Source organism: Brienomyrus brachyistius, unplaced genomic scaffold, assembly GCF_023856365.1.
Source record: "Brienomyrus brachyistius isolate T26 unplaced genomic scaffold, BBRACH_0.4 scaffold38, whole genome shotgun sequence".
NCBI lineage: Eukaryota > Metazoa > Chordata > Actinopteri > Osteoglossiformes > Mormyridae > Brienomyrus > Brienomyrus brachyistius.
Window position 1 is genome coordinate 156167 of NW_026042313.1, and position 24987 is coordinate 181153.

The 24987-nt window shown below is 42.5% G+C and overlaps 1 protein-coding gene and 1 long non-coding RNA gene across 5 annotated transcripts; one reads left to right on the forward strand and one right to left on the reverse strand.

Moving 5' to 3' along the window:
* The first annotated feature begins 114 nt into the window (after positions 1–114).
* Positions 115–24987, forward strand: LOC125722454 (uncharacterized). Its single transcript, XR_007386390.1, has 6 exons — positions 115–181; positions 8992–10020; positions 10166–10299; positions 20539–20616; positions 23015–23107; positions 23515–24987. It is a non-coding gene; the product is annotated as an uncharacterized LOC125722454 (long non-coding RNA).
* Positions 5086–9231, reverse strand: LOC125722452 (kelch-like protein 10). 4 transcript variants are annotated; one of them, XR_007386386.1, is made up of 6 exons: positions 9086–9231; positions 8066–8555; positions 7080–7691; positions 6421–6570; positions 5431–5787; positions 5086–5294 (listed from the first exon to the last, which is right to left on the reverse strand). XR_007386386.1 is itself a non-coding variant. In XM_048998615.1 (5 exons), the coding sequence occupies exons 1-5, from the start codon at positions 9229–9231 to the stop codon at positions 5112–5114; spliced, it is 1581 nt and encodes a 526-aa protein (XP_048854572.1). In that variant the 3' UTR covers positions 5086–5111. The 4 variants fall into 4 exon arrangements, 2 of the variants coding, with proteins under 2 accessions (XP_048854572.1, XP_048854571.1); XR_007386387.1 differs by having other exon boundaries at positions 5086–5297; XM_048998615.1 differs by lacking the exon at positions 5431–5787.

The following is a 24987-nucleotide window of genomic DNA, read 5'->3' on the forward strand; positions in this document are numbered from 1 at the left end:
ACTCTACGCAAGAGTTATGACGTAATACGCACGTAGCGTAATACAGCTCATTAGCCAGTTTCAACGTACGTACTATTACACTAATGTTAAGCGGACAGTGGGAGTAGTTTCCATAGAAACAACGTAAATATTCTTTACCGTTTGCAGCACAGCAAACTCTACGCATGAAAATGGCACTGAGGTGAGCAGTTTGTTAGCTCTCCAAAATTTCCTTTTATTCTTCAAATTATATTATGCAACTTTGATTATTTTCTCTTTTATACTATACTAATGTAGTACATGTCGATAAAATTATTGCATGTTTTTAATGTCATTAAAACTTGTGGTCTTTATTTTTATTGGAGGTGTTCTTATATCGAAGTGATGATGATAGACAGCTATTTGGTTAGTAAAATCTTCCCAAACTTCAAAAACTGTCACTGATCCCTAAAACGGCGGTGTAATTTGCCGGGGTGTCCACGATAAAATATGCGGAACGGTGGGAGATTGGTTATGCGAACGGAAATCCGGCACTAAACAATACAGACAGTTTTCTTTTTAATACGGCGCGAACCCGTAATAAACGGGACGGTAGGCACCGCCCGCCCCCCCCCTGAGCACTGAGCGCTGAGCGCGGACGGTACCGGTACACTGACCGGGGGCTGGGAACCCTTACGGTAATGGATGGTAAAATGTTTACTTAAAATGTTTAAGTAATTTGGGGCATTGCTTTCGTAATAAGGTAAATGCTTCAAGACTATTACATTTTTAAAAAAACAATGTTGCACAGAACTAAAAAAATACTCTTAGTTTTATCAGTGTTAACACAGTTCTCAGTAGCATTCATCTGGGTTTTCACTTGTGGAGGGCTGTTGTTTCCTATTCCATGTTAGTTATAATCGCTAGCACAGTTTTTTTCTATAAACCCCACAATTTCCATTTCCATTTTCCAAACCGCTTATCTTACTGGGTCTCGGGGTGTCCGGAGCCTATCCCGAAAGCAATAAACCCCACAATTATTCATTATAATCCATCCATCCATCCATTCATCCATTTTCCAAACCGCTTATCCTACGGAAGCAATAAACCCCACAATTATTCATTATAATCATGGGCGTAAATCGCGGGGGGGGACGGAGGGAACATGCCCCCCCCCCCCAATAAATTATTTTAAAAAACGCACTCTCTATTGTGAAAAATATATGTATGTATACCTAAAATAATTGTTTAGGTAGAAAATAAAACAAACGCAAACAATGCCTTTAGAAACAGTTGCGCCCCCCCCCTTCCTCACAGTGGTTTGGCCCGCTGCCTGCTTTCCCAGTTCATCTCACCTACTCTACACACACGAGTCAGGTGTGTGGCTGCGGCTCTATTAATGTTGAACTCCAATAATTAGAGTATTTTATTTAATTTAAATAAAGCGATTATCTTTAATGTAGTTAATGCAGACTCATTCATAAATTAGTTTCGGCAAAAATGCTGATTACCGATGTAATTTTCCATGAATCAGATATATTAGCGATTAAAATATTACTTATTTAGTTAACGTTCGCTTGTTTACAATAACTTGTTCCATAGTGCACTGCAACTAACGCGCCAGAGCCGTTTCCAATGCATGGTTTTATTTGTGACGACTTGGCATAATGGGGCGGCATGGTGGTGCAGTGGTTAGCACTGTTGCCTCACACCTCTGGGACCCAGGTTCGAGTCTCCGCCTGGGTCACATGTGTGTGGAGTTTGCATGTTCTCCCCATGTCATCGTGGGGTTTCCTCCGGGTACTCCGGTTTCCCCCCACAGTCCAAAAACATGCTGAGGCTAATTGGAGTCGCTAAATTGCCCATAGGTGTGCCTGTGTGAGTGAATGGTGTGTGAGTGTGCCCTGCGATGGGCTGGCCCCCCATCCTGGGTTGTTCCCAGCCTCGTGCCCATTGCTTCCGGGATAGGCTCCGGACCCCCCGCGACCCGATAGGATAAGCGGTTTGGAAAATGGATGGATGGATGGACTTGGCATAATATTAACTTAACATTAACGGCCACAGTTAGCATATTGTTTAGCTGTGCATTTACTAAATGAGCACTGTGCTACGTCCGAACTGACCCCACTGTATTTTTTTGTATAATCAGTTTCTATTCTGTTCTTAAGTGTCTTAATTAATTTTAAATACAAATTTAAACCTTTTTTAATTCCTTGTTTTTATTGTTGTGATTATTTTATGATAGTTTTACTTTCTTTATGTAAAGCACTTTTAATTACCATTGTGTATAAAATGGCTACAGCATAAATAAACTCGCCTTGCCTTACAGTGTCATAAACTAGATAAAATGACAGAGAAAAGGAAAATGGACATAGGAACATTTTTCAGTGCATCTAAACGCCAAGTAACTACGAAAAGTTCACATATTATGGCAATTTGGCTTTAAGAATGGGTGCTTATCATACCTGTCAAGTTTTGGATTTGAAAATAAGGGAAATTTTCCGGCGCCCGCCGCGAGCAGTCCCACCACCCCAACCAAGCTGCAGTATCCCTTACATTTTAAGACAGGCGACAAGAAAGCTAATCACCACTTGTCAACCACTTATAAACTACAACTGGCTTTATGCACAGCTGCACTACTTCCTGAACTTCAAAGGCAGCTCCTTTGTTTCCTGTCTGCCATTATTGGACAAACTAATTAATCCAGGTGATCAGTTTGTCCAATAATGGCAGACAGGAAACAAAGGAGCCTTCGTTTTTCCTGTTGAGTATTTTCGTGCAATAGCAGAGTCCGGGAACATGTCAGCTACACACTTGTTGAAGTCATCATGGAAGGAGAAAGGAATGTTGTTTTTGGCACACAGTATTGCCATTTTTACCTCTGCACTTGTGACCTGGTCTGCCTCAGTGGCATTTCTCGTCACGAATGCTGACATCGCCTGGGCATGTTTTTGTGCCTTTAGCCCGCGCTTGTGCTTGGCGGATTTGTCATGCTGGCAACATCATTCCTTCCCCCGTGTGCGATGCTAAAGTCGCAGTTACACATTTTACAAAACGCGTGACTGCCCCCCACCCTGCTCTTCTTCAGAAAAATTAATTCGTTGTCCCATTGATCGCGGTATTTACACGAGGGTTTTGGTTTTTTGGCAGGAGTGCCTTCCTTCTCTGTCCTGGCGTCCATCATCTGTCTGTTTTCTTCTTTTTTTCCCATGTTTTTTTCCCGCGTAGTAGGCTACTGCAGGTGGTAGTTATCGCGAGGCTAGTGACAGAGCTCAGATTTTGGGGGGGGTAACGCTTTTTTTTTTTAATAACGCAGGTTAAAATACGGGACATTTACGGGAAAATACTAATACGGGAGGACGGCGGGAAAGAAGGGTAAATTACGGGACTTTCCCGGCCAAAACGGGATACTTGACAGGTATGATTCTATGGCAAATGCCAATCGAGCTCCATGGTGCTGGGCAGTGAGCACAGGGCCCATTAGAGGATGTTGGACCCTCAAGCCAACCTCATGAAGTCCAAACAATCAGAAACATTCACACCAGTGGCTTGATGAAGGTCATTTTGTAGGGCTCCAGCAGTGTTCATCCTGTTCCTCCTTGCACAAAGGAGCAGATCCCGGTCCTGCTGATGGGTTAAGGACCTTCTATGATCCTGTCCACCTCTCCTAGAGTAACTGCCTGTCTCCTGGGATCTCCTCCATACCCTTGAGACTGTGCTGGGAGACACAGCAAACTTTCTGGCAATGGCACGTATTGATGTGCCATCCTGGAGGAGTTGGACTACCTGTGCAACCTCTGTAGGGTCCAGGTATCGCCTCATGCTACCAGTAGTGACACTGACCGTCGCCAAATGCAAAACTAGTGAAAAAACCGTCAGAAAAAATGCCAGTGGCCTCCACCTGTTAAACCATTCCTGTTTTGGGGGTCGTCCCATTGTTACCCCTCTAGTTCACCTGTTCATAATTTCATTAACACCAAAGCAGCTGAAACTGATTAATCACCCCCTCCGCTACTTAACTGACCAGATCAATATCCCAGAAGTTTAAAAGACTTGATGCTATACTCTAATTAAAAAGTGTTCCTTAAATTTTTTTGAGCAGTGTATAATCGTAGCATCACTTCCCTTGTCTTAAACTCCACACACCTAGACTTGTAACCCAACATCCTATTGGCCTTTTTTATTGCTTCCCCACACTGGCGAAAGTGGGACATAGAAGCATCAAGATACACATCGAGATCTTTCTCATAATCAGCTACCTTTATTTCAGTGGAACCCATAAAATACAAGTACTTTATATTTCTGCTCTCTGCATGATTATCTTACATGTATCTACTGTATGTTAAATTTCATCTGACAGGTATCAGCGCAGTCGCTAATTAAATCCAGATCCCGTTGTAGCCTCTCCGCTGCTAGATCAATATCTGCTACGCCACCCACCCTGGTGTCGTCTGCAAATGTAGCCAGTTTACTGTATGTATTGCTGTCAATATCATTAATGTAAATTAGGAACAGTACTGGTCCTAAAATTGAACCCTACAGTACCCCACTATGAACACAGACCCACTGTCATGCCCGGCTCATACGATCGTTGTGTGCCACGCCCCCTGATTATCCACGTGTTCTTCCCCTATCATGCCTAGCTGTACCTTGTCGTTTTGCCATGTCTTTTGTCTATATCAGTCCACATCTTGCCCTGTCCGATGTCCGTCATTGATGTTAGTGCTGTTGTCATGTCCCGTTCTGCCCATAGCCGTCTTCCCCCTAATAAAACCCCAGTTTTCCCCGTATTCTACCTCCCTGCTTCGTCCTTCCCTGCCTCCTTCCTGCCAGCCTGCCCGTCCGCACCCGCAAACTCTGATACCCACAATATAATAATATTGTGTACAGTACATACTGTAATCAATGCAGAGGTAACATCCCTTCTCCAAATTCAAGTTGCCAGTTATGTTTACTGTAGGTCCCAGGGGAAGGGGCTGCACTAAACCAGTATTTCAATTGATTACGAAAAACCTTAGTGCTTAATTAGCAATCACCGATGGTTGCAGCGGAATTTCTGAAGAGAACCGTCAAACGAGAACAACGTTTATCCAAAATGGGAAATTTATGACGCTTTCACAAACTAGATAATATGAAAAAGAGAAAACTTTATTTTAAGTATGCAATGTCAGGAGAAGATTCAACTCCGACCTCCAGCAGAGCTTCTCCCATGTCCTGGAGGACGCAGGGGACATTGAGTCCGAATGGGCCTTGTTCCATGCCTCCGTTGTGGAGGCGGCTGACTGGAGCTGTGGTCGTAAGGTGGTCGGTGCCTGTTGTGGCGGCATTCCCCGAACCTGCTGGTGGACAGCGGTGATGAAATGATGGAATGCGGCTTCGGCGGTCGTCGAGGCAAAAACTCAGGTGTGGGAGGAGTTTAGCGAGGCCATGGAAAATGACTTCGGGGTGGGGGGTGTAAATGAGGTTACGTACTGGGCATGCTGTTGTGGGCAGATGGGTTTCCTCCTTGGTGGCCATCAGGGACTAACGAGGTGAAGCGTATTGTATGATGCGGGGGTGCGCAGGCACTACGCAGCAGCTGAAGTGTTTTCTGGGTCTGCTCATGTCCTGCGCACGAAACCAGCTGCCTGTCCCCGCATCATAACACTCCACCTTGTTAGTTACCCTAAACCCATCGTGGCCGCCCATCACAAATAGGAGGTCGTCCACCACTGCGATGCCAAATTCACTGCGCGGTGTGGACATGGGGGCCACAGCATGCCAGCGGTTTGTGGTAGGGTCATAGACCTCCATGGTCTGCAGGTGATCAGACCTGTTGATACCGCCCACCTGAGAGATGCCAAAGATTCATTATCACTTGCTTGCCAAAAGGATGGGCAAACATCAACTTTCCCAAAGTCATGAACTCTTAAGCAATTTTCACCCTATGAAAGCAGGCTCCTTAGAACCTCCCATTGTCTATAAATGACACAAGCTTATATACACATGTCAACCTATATGCAATGAAAACATGGATTTGGGCAACAGAAAACTTGTATGATTCGGTGAAAACTGTGAGCCATCAAAAATGACTCCTTATGCTAATATATTTTGCTTTTTTATTGTTATTACTTAAAACGAACACTTGAAGCTAATCAGACACTGAAAAAAACAACAATCTGACCAATTATATCTAGAACTAGAGAAAATAATTAATAAAAAATCTAAACTTTACAGCCCGAGCTAGTAGCAGAGACCCCCAGCAGATCCATTTATAACCCAGAAATGAATGCAGGGAGGCTAAAGAGGGTAGCATATATGTTTTTATGTGTATTAAGATAAGCCTTTGCAGCAGGTATTTCTGGCATTTAACTGTTATGTTTGGTTTAAATGCATCACAATGAAAGACACAGCAGCAAAGACAAAAAAACCATGAGTCTTACAGGTAAAATGTGAGATTTGACACAGAAAGGAATCACTCACCGCATAGATCTTCCCTTTATACGCCGTGACTCCAAGGCTGTGACGGGGAGTGCTCATTGGAGTGATCAAGCTCCATTCGTTAGTGAGTGGGTCAAAGCACTCCACTGTAGAAAGGCTCTCTGTTCCACTGTGGCCCCCACAGATGTATATCTATGAAAAACAATTTAACTGTGAACACCGTTATACTGTATATGACTGGGGTTTGGAGGTTACAGATGAAGTTCATTGTGACTCAAAAATAAAAGTATGTGCTATGCATAGTGTATGACAGGGTTCCCCAGTTCCGGTCCTGGCGGAACACAGTTTGCAGATTTCCCTTCTCAAACACACCATAATCAGCTAATTTTCAGGTTTAGTATGGCTGTTTGAAAAGGGAAATCTGCAAAGAGTTTTCAATTCTGCTCCCCTAGGAACAGAATAAAGGAAACCTGACATGGGAACACCATTTCATCTATCTCACAAGTCTTGGATATGACACCACAGCACTACCCAATATGCCCCTAATGGAGACCAATAATGCATTTATCCAAATGAACTAAATGAATTATCCAAAAAAACTCAGTAATCTGAAGAGAAAGAGAACTCATGACTGTGTAAAATACTCAATTTCAAGGGGAAGATGAGGGTAAACACAGTCAGACGCCCTCCCATTACCCTACCTTGCCATTCAGGGTGGTGGCACTGGCATCGCTTCTCCTCTCATTCATGGGCTCGATCTGGGTCCATTCGTTGGTTACTGGGTTGTACCGCTCTACTTTATTGAGGGGCCTGAAAACAATATGGCCACCCATGGCGTAGATGAACCCATCGAGCACAACCACACTAACATTACAGCGATGCCAGTGCATGGGGGCCATCTGCTGCCATTCTCGTGTTATCGGGTCATATCTGCGCACGGAATTAATGAAGTGTTGGCCATCAAACCCCCCAATGCAGTACACAAATCCATTATGGTACACCATGCCATGACCAGCTAAGTTGCTCTGCTCCTCCTGCGTGATATCCACCCAGCGGTCGGCCCGTGTGTCATACGCATCAATGCAGTTAGTAGTGCCCATGTTCCATCCACCGACAGCCAGCAAAACGTCAGAGGGCAAGCGTGGGCGGATCAGCGGGTTCTCAAAGTCAGAGAGTGGACTTTCATCATCAAGATCATAGATGACCTTCATGACATCACTGATAATTCGCCTGCACGCCGCATTGGCCTTCACTAGATCGTTTTTTTTGACGATCTTCATGAAATATTCTGGATCCATACGAGCCATGCGAACCTACACAGGAAACAAGAATGAGAGAATTCCCATGAGTTCCTTAGTGCTTTCTGTGAATCTCTGGAGATGAGCAATTCCTAACATTAAGGATACAGCAGTAAGTGCAAATTTTAATTTCTTTAGCTGAAGCCATTTACATAGAAAGTCTCAGATGTGTCAGCTAACACTTATTTCATGTAAGACATTTGAGTGTGTTGTTTTCCATTATTTGTTACACTCTCCTCCCAGGTGTAATACCTGGAAGCCTTGGTTGTAGACTCATGGGACATGAAAATGGAGGTTCAGTCTCTAGCTACAGTAATAAGGACTTCACTCAATGAGCATTCTATTGTTATATACACAAGTCAATGAGAACATAGTATAACTATACTCACCTTGGGCAACAGAACTGAAATGTGGGCCTCTCGGGTGGCAGGATCGTGCTCGATCCACCGGAGGATGGCGTGAAACACCACATCCTCTTCTCTGACATTCAGTTCATCCCGCTCCATGATGTCACAAAGTTCTTCGAGCGTGAGTTCTAGGAACTCGTTTGAGTTGATGGCAACCTCCTTGAAGTTCTTCAGGAGGAATTTCAATGCAGACTGGTGCAGCTCCTTGAGGCAGTAGACATCTCCGATTTTGACAAGCCCAACACAGTTGTCAAGGCAGAGATGCTCATGCAGGAAGTCACAGCAGCGCTGCACGATGCCCAGGACACTGAGATAATCAGCAGCTGCCAGGAGGTTCTCCACATTGTCAGATGTGATGACCACAGAGTACGTGTAGGCGTACTCGATGACCTGCCTCAATGTTTCAGGGGAAATGCCTGGGAGTTGGTACTCCCGCTTTCCTGAATCACTCCAGCCGGTGGTGAACAGAGCCCTGAAAACAATCCAGAAGTGACTCAGCTAATAAATATGGGTTTTGCAGGCAAAGTTAAATAAGGGGTTTTCTAAATCTTCTGAACCAGGGACCCCCAAATGGAAATAAACCAGAGATAAGGACGCCCCGCTACAGATGATCACATAGGCATCTAAGAACTAGGGACCAGGGGCTTTAACTCTTATTTTTCCAACATTAGCTCCCTCTATAATATTTTTCACTTGGGCTGGTGGGCAAGTGCCCCGGAATACTTTGTTTTTGCCTGATGGACATGGTCCCCTTTTTATATATTTATACCATTATTATTATTATTATTATTATTATATGTTAAACGTTAAGGTGGTACTGTATACTTAAAAATATTTCTGATCAGCACTGACCTACATTAACATAATTTAATATAATATATATTAATATAAACTTTCTGTCATCCTAGAGCCTTATTGCCAAGGAGAAGTCATTGCTAACGAGAGAAAAAAACGGACTCCTTGCTGTTTTGGCATCGTCATATATGAGCCACAGCAACTTACTGGAAGTAGGAGCTACAGCCACACAGAATCACTCTATGGGCGTTGAACTGAACACCGTCTGCGATGAGGACCACGTCACAAAGCTGTCCTGCGAGCCGAAGCTTGTTGAACACTTCGAAAGCCGGGGACATCAGTACTCGCTCCATGTCGTGTGCCATCATTATTCAAAAATGTGGATGTCTCGTCTCTTTCTCCTTTTTATACCACTCGAAATGACGTGTTCTAATACGCAAAAACCGCACTTTTGCGTCACAGTGTTCTAAGATACCGTAACGTTTATTTTTAAATCTATATTTGAGATTCGAAATTGATTGGGGGGGAAAATATTTTCTATGCGCAATCAGCTGTACAAGAAGAACAAGTTAAATGTTTTTAACATCACTTTTGGAAAATGTATACCGTGCTTATCTTAGCATTTACGTTTTGTATTATGTGTGAATTGTCAAATCACGAATTCCCGAAATAAATAAAATAGTTCCTTAATTAATAAAAAAATGTTTTCATATTTTTTCTCCTCGGCTACGTTTCTAAAAATGAAAAACAAAAAAGGTCCTTTACATGACTGTCAGGAACGAGGCTAAAGTTCGTATCTTATTCCCTAGTTTCCACCTTAAACATAAGCCACTGAGCAACAAATGTCCACAGGACATTATTTTATGGGCTAAATCTGGTCGGCCCGTTGTGGCCTTTATTTAGAACAAAAATGGTCCTTGAAAATTGGGCTGCGTAGTCCGTCTGTTTTGGTCCACATTTAGCACAAGACGGACGTATTTTTCGGACCGCAAATATCCCCAATACAGTCATGAAAACATATTGCAGCAAGTGTGGAATTATCACAATGATTATTGTGCTGTGTACAGTACACTTCACCCAAATCCTGAACACTATTGCATATAATCGATTATATATTATAGAGCAGTTATGTTACAATCAAGGTACAGTGTGCAATATCACTCCATGAGCTATTGACCATTTTCCTGTTTTATGATCTTTTCTTGAGAAATCGTTTTTTTTTTTTTTTTTTTTTTTGTAATTCCTGACTTCTGCCGACTAACTTTAGTTTAATATATTTCCGTGCAGGTTTTTAAGTTTGTTTTCCTGCAGCTTCACGGCACCCATCGTTCTTGCGCACCCCCACACAGATGGACGAGTTAAGTTAGAAGTGGATGGGAGTAGCGGCAGGACAGATATTCCGAGGGCACCCATTGAACGATGTAAGTAATTATTATTTCTCGTTAGAATTCTCACTTAACACAGAATGTTGTGTTTGGCTGAAGTTTAAACAGTCGAGCTGAATTGTGGCAAGATAAGCTGAAGCTGTTCGCGTCCGTCGCTAATGCTCGCGCCATGACTAGCCAGCACATAGTGAAATGGCGAATGGATTTGGCGACATTTTCCGTTTGAATTGAGCACAGAGACGTAGGTGGTGTTTTATTTGTGGCCCTGCTTTTACAGTGGACGTGTAGCAAAGTGAAGTTGGGATCAGCTTGCGTCTTTTGCAGCTAACATCACACTCGATATAGCCTAGCTGCAGTGTATGGTGGAATCGTCATTTTGGGTGTACAAAACGCAAGAGCGCACGAGTGTTTTATATATTTATATATATATAAACAATTCTACTCTGGCTGAGTTTTTTTTATTATTATTATTTTTCATGCTATACTATATACAAACGTTGTACAAGTACATCTTAGGATATAGTTCACTGTGACAATATAAATGGTAGGAGAGAACTGAAACAGCAACGACTGTGTTTATGTAATTATTTAGGTCTGTGTATAATATCTTACTGTATCTAAAATCCCAAAGTAAATTAATTATTTTTACCCACCCACACACACACAAGACATATTAAGGATTGTACATTAACATATTTTATCGTAAAAAAAACTGTTGTCCGAACCATACTGAATTTAACTGGATATAGATATATACACACACAAACAAACATAATAACTAACATATACAGTACAGGCCAAAAGTTTGGACACACCTTCTCATTCATTGTGTTGTCTTTATTTTCATGACCATTTACATTGGTAGATTCTCACTGAAGGCATCAAAACTATGAATGAACACATGTGGAGTTACGTACTTAACAAAAAAAAGTGGCATAACTGAAAACATGTTTTATATTCTAGTTTCTTCAAAATAGCCACCCTTTGCTCTGATTACTGCTTTGCACACTTGCTAAACACCTCTGGGAACTCCTTCAAGACTGTTGGAAAACCATTTCAGGTGACTACCTCTTGAAGCTCATCGGGAGAATGCCAAGAGTGTGAAAAGCAGTAATTAAAAAAGGTCACCTCCAGCTTCTTTAAGTCATCACTCAATGGCTCATCAAATGATTTGTGAGAGAAGTGCCGCTTTGTAGATCTCTGTCTTTTCTGCTGTAGAACAGCCTCTACGTTCATGTCCTCACACATATCCTTGGCTGACATTTGTGCAGATGCAAAGCCTGTTGCCCTGTACTTGCGGAGACCTCTCTCTGTCTTTTTGAGGAGATTGCCCGCTACATCCACATGCATGTTGGGAGACTGCATGAGCTTGCTCACATGGTGGGTTTGGTTCAGGATGTCACACCACACCACTGTACAAATGCTGAATCTGTCTGATCCCACCTCCTCCTCAATGACTGACTGCAAGTGCCTTTCTGGACACGGTTAATATGCTCTTGCATTATGGGATCAAACCTTGCCATGAGTTCAACTTCTTTTAGAAAATTGCCATTTGATGGAGAAAACAATGTTTCTGTGTGTCCCCTTAGTGCTTAATTTCTGATTGCGAGAGACTGAATGATAGCAGTGAGACGAGTCAGCGCCGCTCTCCATCTTATTTTCTCAGCCTGCAGAAGTGCCATCTCTTGTTTGTTAATTGTTTCACCATTTTTAATCCTCACTACCAGCTCTTTCCTTGCTTTCATGGAGTTATGGTGTTCAGGACTATTGTCACGTGAGGTGAGAAGAGAACTGGCATGCTTCCAATCTATCAGCCCAGAACTTGTTAAACGGATGTGTCTTTTAGAAAACAAAAAAAAGCAAAAAAGGCTGTTGTTTTTCTCAGAATATACTAGCCAGCTTTTAGGCATCTTTTCACCGCTAACTAGTGTTTTCTTAAAATACTGCTGGTGGCAACTTCTTCCATCACCCTCATTTCTAGGAAAAACAAAGTCAGGTGCTACCTTACTTGGTCCTTTGCAAAACCAGCGGTATTCGAATGCTGTCAGTGATATCTGAAGGCCAGTTTGCAGGTTCTGTAGGCATGGGCTTATCCTCAGGGGGTTCAGCTCCAGGCATTTCTATGAGCATACATTTGCATTAGCATACACAAGTTATTTTGAATACACAGCATTCATGGTGGCGGAACAGTCTTTGCAAAATATTTTGCCACACACACACTCAGGCAACGCACAATCACACCTGAAGTGGCTGCTATTGGCTCTTCATCCTCGGGATCAGACATTTGTGGAGACACATATGTGGCTGAGGAGGTGGACGGCTCCTCATCTTGGGCGGTGGCAGTGGCAGAGGGTGCTCCAAAATGTTTCAGAAGTGCCCCTGAATAGAAACCCACTATAAAACTCTGATACATGCATGCATCATTTTCATGTTTAAAACAAACATATGATTTTGCCCAATTTATCAAATATTCAGAATTATATGTATAACAAGCATTTAATTGAATAGTCTATCACAACATCGCTGTTTGGAAGCAATGCATTACTCTGTAATTACACTAAGGTGACTTTCCTAAATAATGCAGCCTTATAGTGTAAGGGATTTTTTTTGCTAAGTCAGCTAGACTACAACAGAATTCTGTCGTCCGGTTTTCGCATAAGATAGTATGCAAACGGCTAACAAACAGCCATTATAATTCGTCATACACTGAGAATAGGACACAAATCAAAAGTACTTGTCCATCTTCCATCTGTGTTAATTTTGCACTCCAATATCAACACCCATCCCCCAGCCCGAGAGTCTGGTGCTTTTGTGTTTGTTTCTTTGTTTTTATTTTGCTTTATTTTGCGTGCTGGTTATTTGACGCCACTCCAGCCAGCCGGAGAATCCCCCGCCGCCCCGCCCATCCTCTCTCCTCTCCGCCCCTCCCCTCTCCTCCCTGTGTGGCAGGCAGCAGGCACACCCCACAAATGGAGGGCACCCTCACTCCCCACAATAGGGCAATATAAAACCAGTCAGTGCCCATGAAATCCCAAAAATGCGCTGGCATGATGTCGGGGCAGCATGGGAGTGCAAAAAAATATATATATTTTTTTGCCGATTCATGAGAATAGGACACAAATCAAAAGTACTTGTCCGTCTTCCATCTGTGTTAATTTTGCACTCCAATATCAACACCCATCCCCCAACCCGAGAGTCTGGTGCTTTTGTGTTTGTTTCTTCCGTGTTTTTGGGTTACACGATCAATCTCGTCCCCCACCTGCAAATTTTATTTGTTCAGACCAAATGTGCCAACTTGAGTGAGGATTGATAGTTTGATCAATGAAGCCATGCATCTCCAGGTAATGGGGGCACATTACCTGCATTGTGAGGGATTGTCAGTTAGGGCACTACGGCCATGTGGCGCGTTTCCCTGAGGGTGATCCGGGTCGCAGGATCCTCATTGCTGAGGACCCAAGCGGCTGGACCAGGCCAAGGGGACGCCCACGTACATGTAACACCTACTGTAGCTGTGGCAGATGGATGGCCGATGGATTGGTAGAACTGGACCGTGTATTTGCCTGGGGGATCGCCGGCCAGGATCCCGAGGAGATTCGCTGTGTGGTGGTTGACTTCATACATACAGATTCAATTTTATATCTTACATGAAATGCAAAACACAACAATAATCCTGATGTAGTTTTCTGAAAATCTGTAACAATAGAGTGAAGGAACTGATCAAAGGCTGGGTTACTCATATATGGTATGATGAATATAATTAAGTGTTTGTTTAACCCTTTAGCTAAAAAACACACACACAAATTCCATAGCACAGCTGATTATATATATATTTTATATTTTAATCATCCAGCGATATTGTTTAATGTTGTTTCGTTGTTCACATTTCGTGGTGTGTCAACAATGATCAATGAAAAACAAATTAAATTGTTGTTATTCCAGTCCTCCTGCCTGTCGTCTGCCTCAGTCTGTCTGTGGCTGAAGGAGCACAGATGCCCTCCCCAGCTTCCAGATGTCTCTGTATGGTAAAGTGCAGCAGTGTCTATTGGTATCATGGTCTCAGAAAAGAACAGCAGAAAATGACAGGAACAAATGTCCATCATCTGATACTCGGACTCCTGGTGACAGACAAGTAGTCTCTTCCCGCCTCCCAGCCCAGCATTCACCAAATAGCTATAGAGACACTGTTGCATATGCATGAGCTCCCACATAATTATTAGACTGAACATGTTTCCTTTGTGTGGTTACATTGCAGCATTCTTAGAAAACTAAGAAAGTATCCCAGTGTTCTGTAAGCACTATACATTTTAGGGAAAGAATTTGAGGGGGGGTGTACTTGAGGTTACCCACCAGGCAGGTGGGTTTATCTCCTCCTGGGTGGCCATGGGACTACCGAGGTGCAGCGTGCTGTACGATGCGGGGGTGCGCAGGCACTACGCAGCAGCTGAAGTCTCTGTTGGCTCTGCTCATGTCCTGGGCGCTAAACCAGCTGCCTGTCCCCGCATCGTAACACTCCACCTTGGTTGTAACCCAGACGTCATCAGAGCCGCCCATCACAAACAGGAGGTCATCCACCACTGCGATGCCAAAACGGCCTCGTGCCGTGAACATGGGGGCCACAGCACGCCAGTGGTTCATCGCAGGGTCATAGGCCTGGACGCTCTGCAGGTAATGTGACCCGTTGGAACCGCCCACCGGGGAGACACCAAAAGCAAGTGATCACTCAGGTACCAAAAGGATAAGCAAATATCAGCTTTACCAAAGTCACAAACTTTTCAGGAATTTTAGTCCTATGAAAGCAGGCTTCCATTGTCTCACAAGCTTATAACTCATTTGTGTTAAAGACACGTGAACCTAACTGTACCAAAGACAGGGATTAGGGTGGAGGGAAAACCAGCAGAATTAGGGGAAAATCATGAGCCTTCAAAAAAGACTCCTTATGCTCATATATTTTGCTTTTATTATTATTATTACTAAAAATGCCATTTGTAGTTAAACAGACTCTGACAAAAACAACAATTATGTCTGGAACTGGAGAATATAAAACTGTGATCAGAAATCGAAACTTTACTACCCGAGCTTGTAGCAGAGTCCCCCAACATATTCGTTTATAACCCAGAAATGAATGCAGGGAGGCTAAAGAGGGTGGTATATATTTTGTACATGCATTCAGATAAGCCTTCACAGTGAGTTATTCTGACAGTGAACATTTTGTTTGGTTTAAGGGAATCACAATCCATGACAGTAGCAAAGACAGATAGGTAAAACTTGAAACTTGTCACCTATGGTTCAAGGTGCAAGAAAGGAGTCACTCACCACATAAATTTTCCCGTGATAAGCAGCGACCCTAAGGCCACGTGGGCGAGTGCTCATGAGAGCGATTATGGTCCATTCGCCAGTGAGTGGGTCATAGCACTCCACAGTAGCATGTGTATCAGCTCCATTGTAGCCGCCACAGATATATATCTAAGAAAACCAATTCAAAAGTGATGAGTGTCATGATGTACATGATTGAGATGGAGATCCAGAAAGTACAGGGTCGTAGTGAAGCTGGAGCCGACCACAGGAAGCACATGGCACAAGGTAGGAGATTTACAGATAAAGTTCACCGTGACACAAACATAGAAGAATGTGCAATGGATAGTGTAGGACAGGGTTCCCCAATTTCCGTACTAGCGGGCCAGAATCCAATGAGCTACAGAGCTGCACAATGTCCAGGATGTTCAGCTGATCGGCGGCCGCCAGGAGGTTCTCCACGTTGTCAGTCATGACGAGCACAGAGTACGCGTAGGCGTACTCTATGATCTGCTGCATCGTATCTGGGGAAACGCCTGGGAAGTGGTAGTCCCGTTTTCCTGAATCCTTCCAGTCACCGGTTAACAGAGCCCTGAAGGACAGTACAGATGTGAGTCATTTAATTAAAAATAGGGTTTGCAGACAAAGTTAACAAGGGATTTTCTAATTCTTAAGTTAAGGAACCTCCACTACAGATAAGCACATATGTACTTAAGAACTAGGAACCAGGACAGAAAGGGCTTTAATATTTTTTTTTTTTGCGGCAGTGGGTCCCCATTAAATTTTTCACTTGGATCTGTGGGCAGTCCCCTGCAATATTAGTTTGCCTTTGAATGACGTGGTCCCATTTCAATATTTTTATACTACTACTATAATAATAATAATTATTATACTAATAATTTTAAGTATTATTTTTATTATCATTATATGTCCAAAGTTAAGGTGGTTCACTTAATAACTAGCTCAGAAATATTTCTTATTAGCCCTGTACTCTAATTTAACACAATTATGCATTTATGAAACTTTCTGTCATCACAGACGCTCATTGCCGGGGACAAATCATTGCTAAAGAAACAAAACTAACATTGAATGTAAGAAAACAATATATGTGATGTTTAGTAAATTCATTTGAGTTAAAATACCATTCTTTTCATGAATGGTACATGGAGCAGACGTATTGCATGGTGCTCTGTAAAATTGTGTTAAAATTTGTAACACCGATGTTTAAAGGGACTTTAAGGGACTAGTTCATATGTATGCACGGAGCGTATTTTGTGACAAATGTTTTATCACCTTTGGAAAAAGAAATAAAGTACATGTATAATTAAAAGGTTTTAGATTTTTCCTATAGGCTTTTCCTTTGAGTAAAAAAAAGCAGTGAAAACGGGCTTTCAGGTAATTTACCTGGAAAAATAAAGTTTAAATAAATGAAATAAATGCTCTAATAGTACACGTAAGTTAGTGGTTTATTTATTGTTAGTTACTGTAATGTTGTGCTGCTTTATTTGTTTAATCGTCTAGTCTGTGAGGAAGGCATTCAAGTACGAATTGCAATGTATTTTGTACATGACAATAAACTCTTAATCCTTGGAATAAATGTATTTGATCTTTTTCCTGGCAACTCTCTTTTTATACAGGGCCATTATATACAATAGTAAATTTTTTTCACTGCTGAGAGTTTGTACCAGGACTTGGTTATTGTAAATTTAATGTGCATGCAGGTGTTATTTGTATAGATTCATCTACACCCTTCTGGCAGTGCTGCTATCGCAGTCAGGTCTCGCACACTTCGAGCAGTAGTTTATACTCCACCCCTGCAGCCGCCGGCAGATGGCGCTCCACGTCCCGTCAGCTGCACACAGACCTAAGTCCAAGTCGTTAGTCCAACGCACCCATAGTCTTGTGATGACATGTGATTGAGAAAATGTCATCAGGTGGCTGTTTAGCGGTTCAGAGGATTAGCTGGACTTGATTTTGATTGAATGACACCTGGAGGAAGTTTTAAGGGTAGAGGACCTTGTTTAGAAGCAAGAAGGGGAGAGAGACGGCGGGGTTGTTTCGTGAGGCAGGGACGGTGTTGGATGCTCAGTTGACAAGAAAGGATGTTTTGTGCCATGTTGGATTGACTTTCGGATGGAGTGACCAGCGAGGGACGTGTGGAAAGACTTTGTGTGCGTTTTCGGTGGGCTTTTGGGACGCAGATACCCACAGACTGATCTACGGACATACGGGATGGTCTTGGCGGCTACTGGACAGAGGGAAGTTCGGTGGTTGTTTTAATCTTAGATCCTGTGAGTGTGTGTGTGTGTGAGAGAGAGAGAGAGAGAGAGAGAGGGGGGATTAGGGAGGTATATTTACTATGGTTTAGCGTGGAAAGTGGGTGGCTTATTGGGAGTGTTTTATGTATTGAGCATTTATTTATGCATAATAACGAGGTATGTTAAAGTCTAACCTATCCCTGCTTTAGACCTTTTGGGGGGTGTGCAACACTGCATGATGGTGGGTGGCGCTAGCTGCTGGCTTGGTGCTCCGTAGGTTAGATAGCATAACTCGTATTCCTGCCTGCATTCACTTAAACCTGGTATCTTTTATGAACAGTATATTTAGTAAAGAATAAAGGAAAGTGTATTTGTTACCGTGTTCTGTGTGGGTTTTTGTGAGGAATCTGGGGGGGACGACCTGACCGGTTAAAAGAGGCGGTGGCAGCGTAAGGAAATTGCTGTGACATTACAGTCTATTGGGTGGGTGGTAACGGTGACTCTTAGCATCTTGCGAAGACTTCAAAGGTAAACCTTACAACGAGAACACGTGTGTACTTTTCTAGGCGTGCTTCCAGAAGAATCCCATAAGACGTTGCTTAAGGGACAGCTTGACTGCGGAATGAAAGAATGTGGTGTTCTCTGTAAATACAACACTGCAGGAAAGCTTCACAATCAGGATTGAGGAGAGCCTAAAAATGAGACGCAATTTGAATAATCTAACCGTAAATTAGATTTTCGCTGATCGGGTGCAGGATCCCGCCTCCCCAGCTTGTAGTATCACAGCTTTTTATTTGTATGCATACGTTCTTTAAAATGCCTGGTGCGTATGTCATTGATTTTTGGGATGAGCAATGCCACAATAGCCGAAAGATTGTGTTACTGTTATAACGTAAAAGAATTTACAATGTGCGTTGATTACCTCATTAGTACTATTCCAGGGTGCTTTCTTAGGGAAAATATATTAAACTTGTATGAAATGAACCTGCAGTGTCAACTCAACCTTATCAACCAAAGTTTTGTTATACCGCGACAAGGCTGAAGTTGTCTTCTAATTCTCCAGCTTCTTCGCAGGATCCGTGCCTCCTTAAAAGGGGATGCCGTTTCGACCGAATCCACTAGAGGGCGCTGCTAAATTGAAGGCTCCATAAATGTATTCCTTATGTCTGAAATTTGTTCTTTTAAATTAAATTTGGAATCTGAGCTGTGTATTTGATTTCTCAGATATTATTTGAAGATACGTCACTACAATTTTCAGTTTAATTCCCTCTGAAATTGGAAGTCTTTCATTAAGATGTACTGCACAAGCTGCAGTTTCTGTAACTTGTCGGATTTAAGGTACCGCAGTTTAAATGGACTTCATATTCGTTCACTTACATTTTGCCCAGACTACCTCAAATTCGACAAGATACTCTGATAAGCCAGTAACTCCGCTTCATAGTACAGGCCGCTGTTCTCGTTTAGTTACATTTATTTTTGTTCCTTGTTGTGGTTTGTGTTTTCTAGGGTCGGTGCCTGGTAATTGTTCCAATCGTTGCTCGTTGTCCTGCACCCTCTGTGATTGGTCGATTGTCTGATGTCCCACACTTTGATCCTCTTATTAGCCCAATTGGCTTGTTTAACTGCCTGCCTCTGCTCAGTTGTTTACTCGGTCATTGTGTGTTCATGTTGCTGTGTGTTTTATAATCCTGCTTCCTCTGTTATACCTCGTCTGTGTATATGTATGTGTGTGCGCCGAGACACATTAGGGGATGATGAGGTTCAATATTTATTAACTTCAGCTCCGGGTCTAACGCACACACACTCAACTTCACTGTGTTGCCGCCTTCGACTTCCCGCCTGTGCTGCCATAACTATATGCTACTACTGCCCTCTCGTGGTTGAATCCAAGCTATTACAGTATCTATGTATGTGTGTATTTATATGTATGTATATATAATATAGTGTGTGTGTGCAGGAATATTTCAAAGACAAGTCTGGTGGTACCTGTAGCACAGCCGTCTCTGTGTTGCACAGTTGGTTTCAGTATCCAAATGTCCCTTCAATTACAGTACGTGCTTCATTCTGATAACGCAAGATATTTTGAATGATACGGTTTGTTCTTTATAAATGTATATAATTTTATTTCAGTATTTCATTAAACAGTATGATTGAGTGAAAGGACCAAAACATATATTGACCAGTTCTTGTCTTTTTATCAATCTTGGAGGGACGTCCAGTTCTTGGTGACTCTGCGGTGTGTTTCATGGTATCTAAGGCCGTGGAAACTTGCCCTTCCTGCTGACACACCTTTCTGCAATATGATCCTTTTCATGTTTTTTTTTTAAGCTTTCTGTGAAATATGACTTTTGGTGTAAGATACAACTGAGTAAAGGTCATGAGAGAACCTACCTGGACAGCTGAGCTTTATTTGGGGTTAATCAGTCACTTAACTGATGGCAGGTGTGTCCCCAAAAAGCCTGAATGCTGTAATTAAATCAAAAGGTGCTCCAACATAATATTAGTTTATGGGTGTGCGCACTTAGCTAGCTTATGTACTTTTCTTGTTTAAAATTTTTTCCCCCCAAACACATTTTTGTTTTTCGGTTGAATTGTATAGATTTTAGGTCACGTTAAAAGTGGAAAAAGTTTTGAAATGACTTGTGGTCAATTTTTTTTTTTTTTACATCATGAAAACCTGGCATGTTAACAGGGATGTGTAAATTTTTTATCTCCACTGTACCAGGGCATAACAATGTGGAACAACTAAAATAACCAATCAGCACAGGACAACAAGAAGCAGACGGCGTAACAAGGACCGAAAGTAAGAAACCTTAAACACTAAGGGTTAATAACGCTAGAGAAGACTTGGAATAAGAGTCTAAGCAGAAGTTAGACAAGCAGGTTACACCTTAAACAGGGACACAAAGAGAGACAAAAGATACTAAGGAAACCAAAAACCAATAAAACTTTGAGGTGAACTCATGACTGGAGGGGTTTAGCCTCTAAGCCATGTACTCAACCCACTGAGCGACACCTGCTGATCAAAAGGACACAAGACACACAGGACAGGTTCGGACAGGTACTGGCGCAAACGTTTAATTGTCTGGTAAAATTTAACTTCATAGAGGTTTAGGAACTGAAGTGGTGTCCATTTAGCCATCCAACAAGATATCAGTAACTTTTTGGAGAACAGAAAAAATTCTTGTTAGTTTTTGTTTTACTTTTTTTTCTGAGCATTTTACTACACTTTCTAGCCACATAAATAGCTTTAAACATTTTCTTTGACTGCCTACGACTTTTCTTCAGTACTGTGTATGCGTCTACATGCATTTCCTCAGACAGAAAAATGACCTGGAACATGTCGTCCTTGGTTAAATTTGAGGCATTTCTGTATGCGATTAGCAGGTAATCTGGGTGTTTAATGTCATTGCATGCTTGTTGATTTTGACTCCACTCTTCTTTGTACACATTATTCTCACAAATAGAACATGACAGCTGTACAGCCAAAGGATTTATAGCATCTGTTTTACCCTGAGACACATGGGGCTCTGAGGCTCACAGCTGGGACTCAAAATGCTAAATGAGAATCACTGAATATTTACTACCACATGTATGTATGATGCCCTTATTCTTTTAAAAGTTGCACAATTTCATTTTCGTAAATACATTAATAAAACAAACCTGAGCAATTTCATAATAGGAAATAAATGCTTTTGCATGATTATTTGTCCAGCTATGGACATTCAGTGGCACCCCCAGAAAATATAGATTTAGATCCTTCCCTGAAGACACCCACAGCGTGAGGACCAGTAATATTACTTTTAAGGAGGAAAAGTTGCAACTACTTGAAGCTAGTCCATAGCCATACTAACAACTGAAGCTTACTTTATGTTCCTCATTGGAGTTGGTACGTTCCAACGGTCTCTTCTGCAAGCTCAGTCAGTGATGCAAACAAGAGATGTGATTAGTGCGGATATTTCTGGATGTTTGGCGCAGATTATGGTTGAGTTTCGATACAGAGAACTGTCTATACAGCATGCCAGTTACTGATGGAAGAAATCACTGAGCCATTTCTCCAGTTTATTTTAGGAACCTTGGTTCCTGTTTCTGACCTGTGTGTTCCTAGTTTGCATGTTCTCTCTCTCACGCACGGATCTGGCAGTTCTAGATTCCACCTACAGGCCAAAGACATACAGTGAGGCTGATGGGTATCTCCAAAGTGCCTGGAGGGTGGTTTGCCCCATGATGGTCCCGGGTGAACCCAGCTTTGTGCCCTGTGTTACCTGATAGACTCTAGTCCAGTCTGTAGTGCTGCACTGTATTCCGTGGTAGGAAGGAAGAAGTGGGGTTTGGTTAGGCTTCAGAAATATTGCATAGAGGTTATAAAAAAACGCAGCCTTGCACAGATGGCACAGAAGGGTGCAGGGGCATGTCAGATGAGCCGTGGTACCTCCTCAATGCCAGTTCTAGTGACCAGTTATCAAGCCCAGTCAAGCGGGCAGAGAGGAAATGATTCTTATTCCTCCATAAAAGTTGGTGCTCTCCTCCATGCATGGATGGATGGATGATTGCAGGAGCCCGACCATGACCTGTAGCAGCAGCGTTTGTCACCACTCAAATCACACGTTTGCCTGTGGCCCCCTGTTGGCCAGAAGCAGTTACTACACTAAATATTATGTATACACATTCCATCCATCCATCCATCCATTTTCCAAACCGCTTATCCTACTGGGTCGCGGGAGGTCCGGAGCCTATCCCGGAAGCAATGGGTTATTCTGTTTCTTTTCTTCTCTCTGTTTGCCCCTGTCTCCCGACCTGTCTACCCCCTACTGTGATGTTTGTGTACATGTATGGTCGGTTGATGGCCTGTTTTTCGCTGGTACTCGTGACTAGTGACATGGTATATTGCAACAGCAATAAAGGGTTTTCATCATCATCATCATCGTCATCACTTTCGTTTTACTGTAATATTTTATGGGTTTTTTGTTATTTCAGTCTTAGTTATGATAATCTATCTTTTTATATATTTTGTTTTTCCCAGAAGCTGGTGAAAAAAATATTTTGATGCGCATATGTACAGTGTATGTTAGTATATGACATGTAAAATTCCCGGATGGAGTAATGATTAATGATATATACATGTAGACTAAATGAAAATGGAAATTATATAACGGGGACATATGTGCTGTAAGTGAAAATGTAAATGTTTTATGAAACAGGCCTGGGGGCTGAAGCTAATTCAGTGGTAAAGACATGAGCTCGTCTCTTGGAGGTCGACGTGAGGAGGTCTGCACTGGAAAAGACCACACTGAGTGAGTGTACCCTTATTGGTAACTGAAGGGTAACAGCGGGAAGCTGTTACCCTTCAGTCAACTTCACTATCCAATGTTGTGTCAATAGTCATGATCAGCAAGGAACATTCTTAGATATTAAAGTCGTTTACTCTGGTATTTGCGCTCTGGCTGTGAATGCAGCAGGTGTCCACAGTGTAACAGGCAGGCAGGTACACAGACAGACTGACTGGCAAGCAGATAGATAGACAGACAGATGAAGAGGCAGGCAGGCAAGCAGGTAGAGAAATAGAGAGACAGGAAGGCAGATAGACAGGCAGGCAGACAGACAGGCAGGTAGATAGACATGTCTATGAGGGCAGAATGAGGCTGTGCGACCCTGATAAATACTCCTGCTTCCTGTGAGGTTTTATGTATTTCCTCTCCAGGACCAAACAGCTGTCTCCCTTCCTCCATCTCTGAGCTACAGGATGGTATGTGTCACCTAACCTCTGCACACTGCACGCAGTGATTTGCAGTGATTTGCATATGCCATAGGATGCTTGGCCCTTTGCCTCCTTCCTGATCCAAACTTCTAGGGTCTCCATGGGTAACCAGCATCCTGATGCCATGAAGAGGGTGTTGAGGAAGAGGAGAAGCTTCATGGTGTAGTAATACCAGCCACATTTAAATCAACATGTAGGAAAAAAAATCACCTGAGCTGCAAAACACATAGCAATCCAGTGGGGGCGCTGTTTGGCTCATTGAGTTTGGATGCTATGTCTATGATGGGAAGGTCACCTGTTCAATGTCACTACTGGGCCCCTCCGTAAGGCCCTTAACCCACCGTTACTCCAGGCACTGTTTGGCCCTGCTTTCTCAAAAATGTCGCTTTTTATGAAATTGTCTGTTAAATCTAACATTCATTTAATTGATAGAAATGTGCATCACTGGTGAAAGGTAAGCAAGTACTTAACAGTGATAAATTCAGTGTCTTACTTTTAACAGGGTTCTAAATACATATATAAAGCAAGCTGTGATTGGAAAGCAGTTCATACCCAAAATGGTACAATGGCCAAAAAAATCCATCCGTCTGTGTCTGCACTCGTTCTGCCGTCTTATTCGAAACCAAAGCGGGTCGTACCTCCCACTTCACCTGGTGTCAGTCAGAATGGCACAGGTGTAATATTCACTGTCGAGGTGTCACTTTTCATTCATGTTGTAATTATGGAGACCCCAGCTGCCTTACTGTGAGGTCAAAGCGAAACGTGGCTTTCATGGGTTTTTCAAATGTTGCCACACGAATGCAGCAGTGCTATTACCTGTCAAAGTTTACAGGTTTTCAGTGACTGACATTTCAGTCACATTTAACTGATTTTACTGGGTCACATGATCGGGGGCGGGGCCTCAGGATTGCATTTCTCTCCACAGTGGGATTTCAGTCACTACAGTCATTGATAAAACAAACACCCAGCAAAGTATTTTTATTCTGTTCTTCAGCTGTATGATCCACTGAGGTGAAATATCGTTCTCGTTGGTTATAGAGCAAATGAAATGATAAATAGAATATAAATAGAGACATATAAACGTGATATTTTAAGACATAGATAAATAAAATGCAGTTGAGCCACCTGAGTTACTAGTCCTTAAAACAGACCCAGTCTTAGACTTGAACTCTCAACAAAGACACTGTGCTTTCTGTGAACTTTCCGAGGGAACCCTGGGCTTTGAGTTAAAGCCAGCGGTTCATTTTCAAATAATGCCAGATAAAAATAAATTCCCCCATGCCCACTGGCGCCCTGCTCCTCAATCACATCAATGCAGTGTAACGGCAGTAAGCTTTATTACAGTGTTGGCGTTGTGATGGGAAGCATACTCAAACTGCAGAATCATGTGTATGCCCCCCCACCCCCACACACAAA

Excerpts from the sequence above, each read along its gene's own strand:
- LOC125722452 (XM_048998614.1), bottom strand. The coding sequence starts at position 9,231 with ATGGAGCGAGTACTGATGTCCCCGGCTTTCGAAGTGTTCAACAAGCTT. Across the intron at positions 7,692-8,065 it reads TTTCAGTTCTGTTGCCCAAG|GTTCGCATGGCTCGTATGGA; the intron begins GTGAGTATAGTT and ends TTTCCTGTGTAG. Across the intron at positions 5,788-6,420 it reads ATAAAGGGAAGATCTATGCG|GTGGGCGGTATCAACAGGTC; the intron begins GTGAGTGATTCC and ends GGCATCTCTCAG.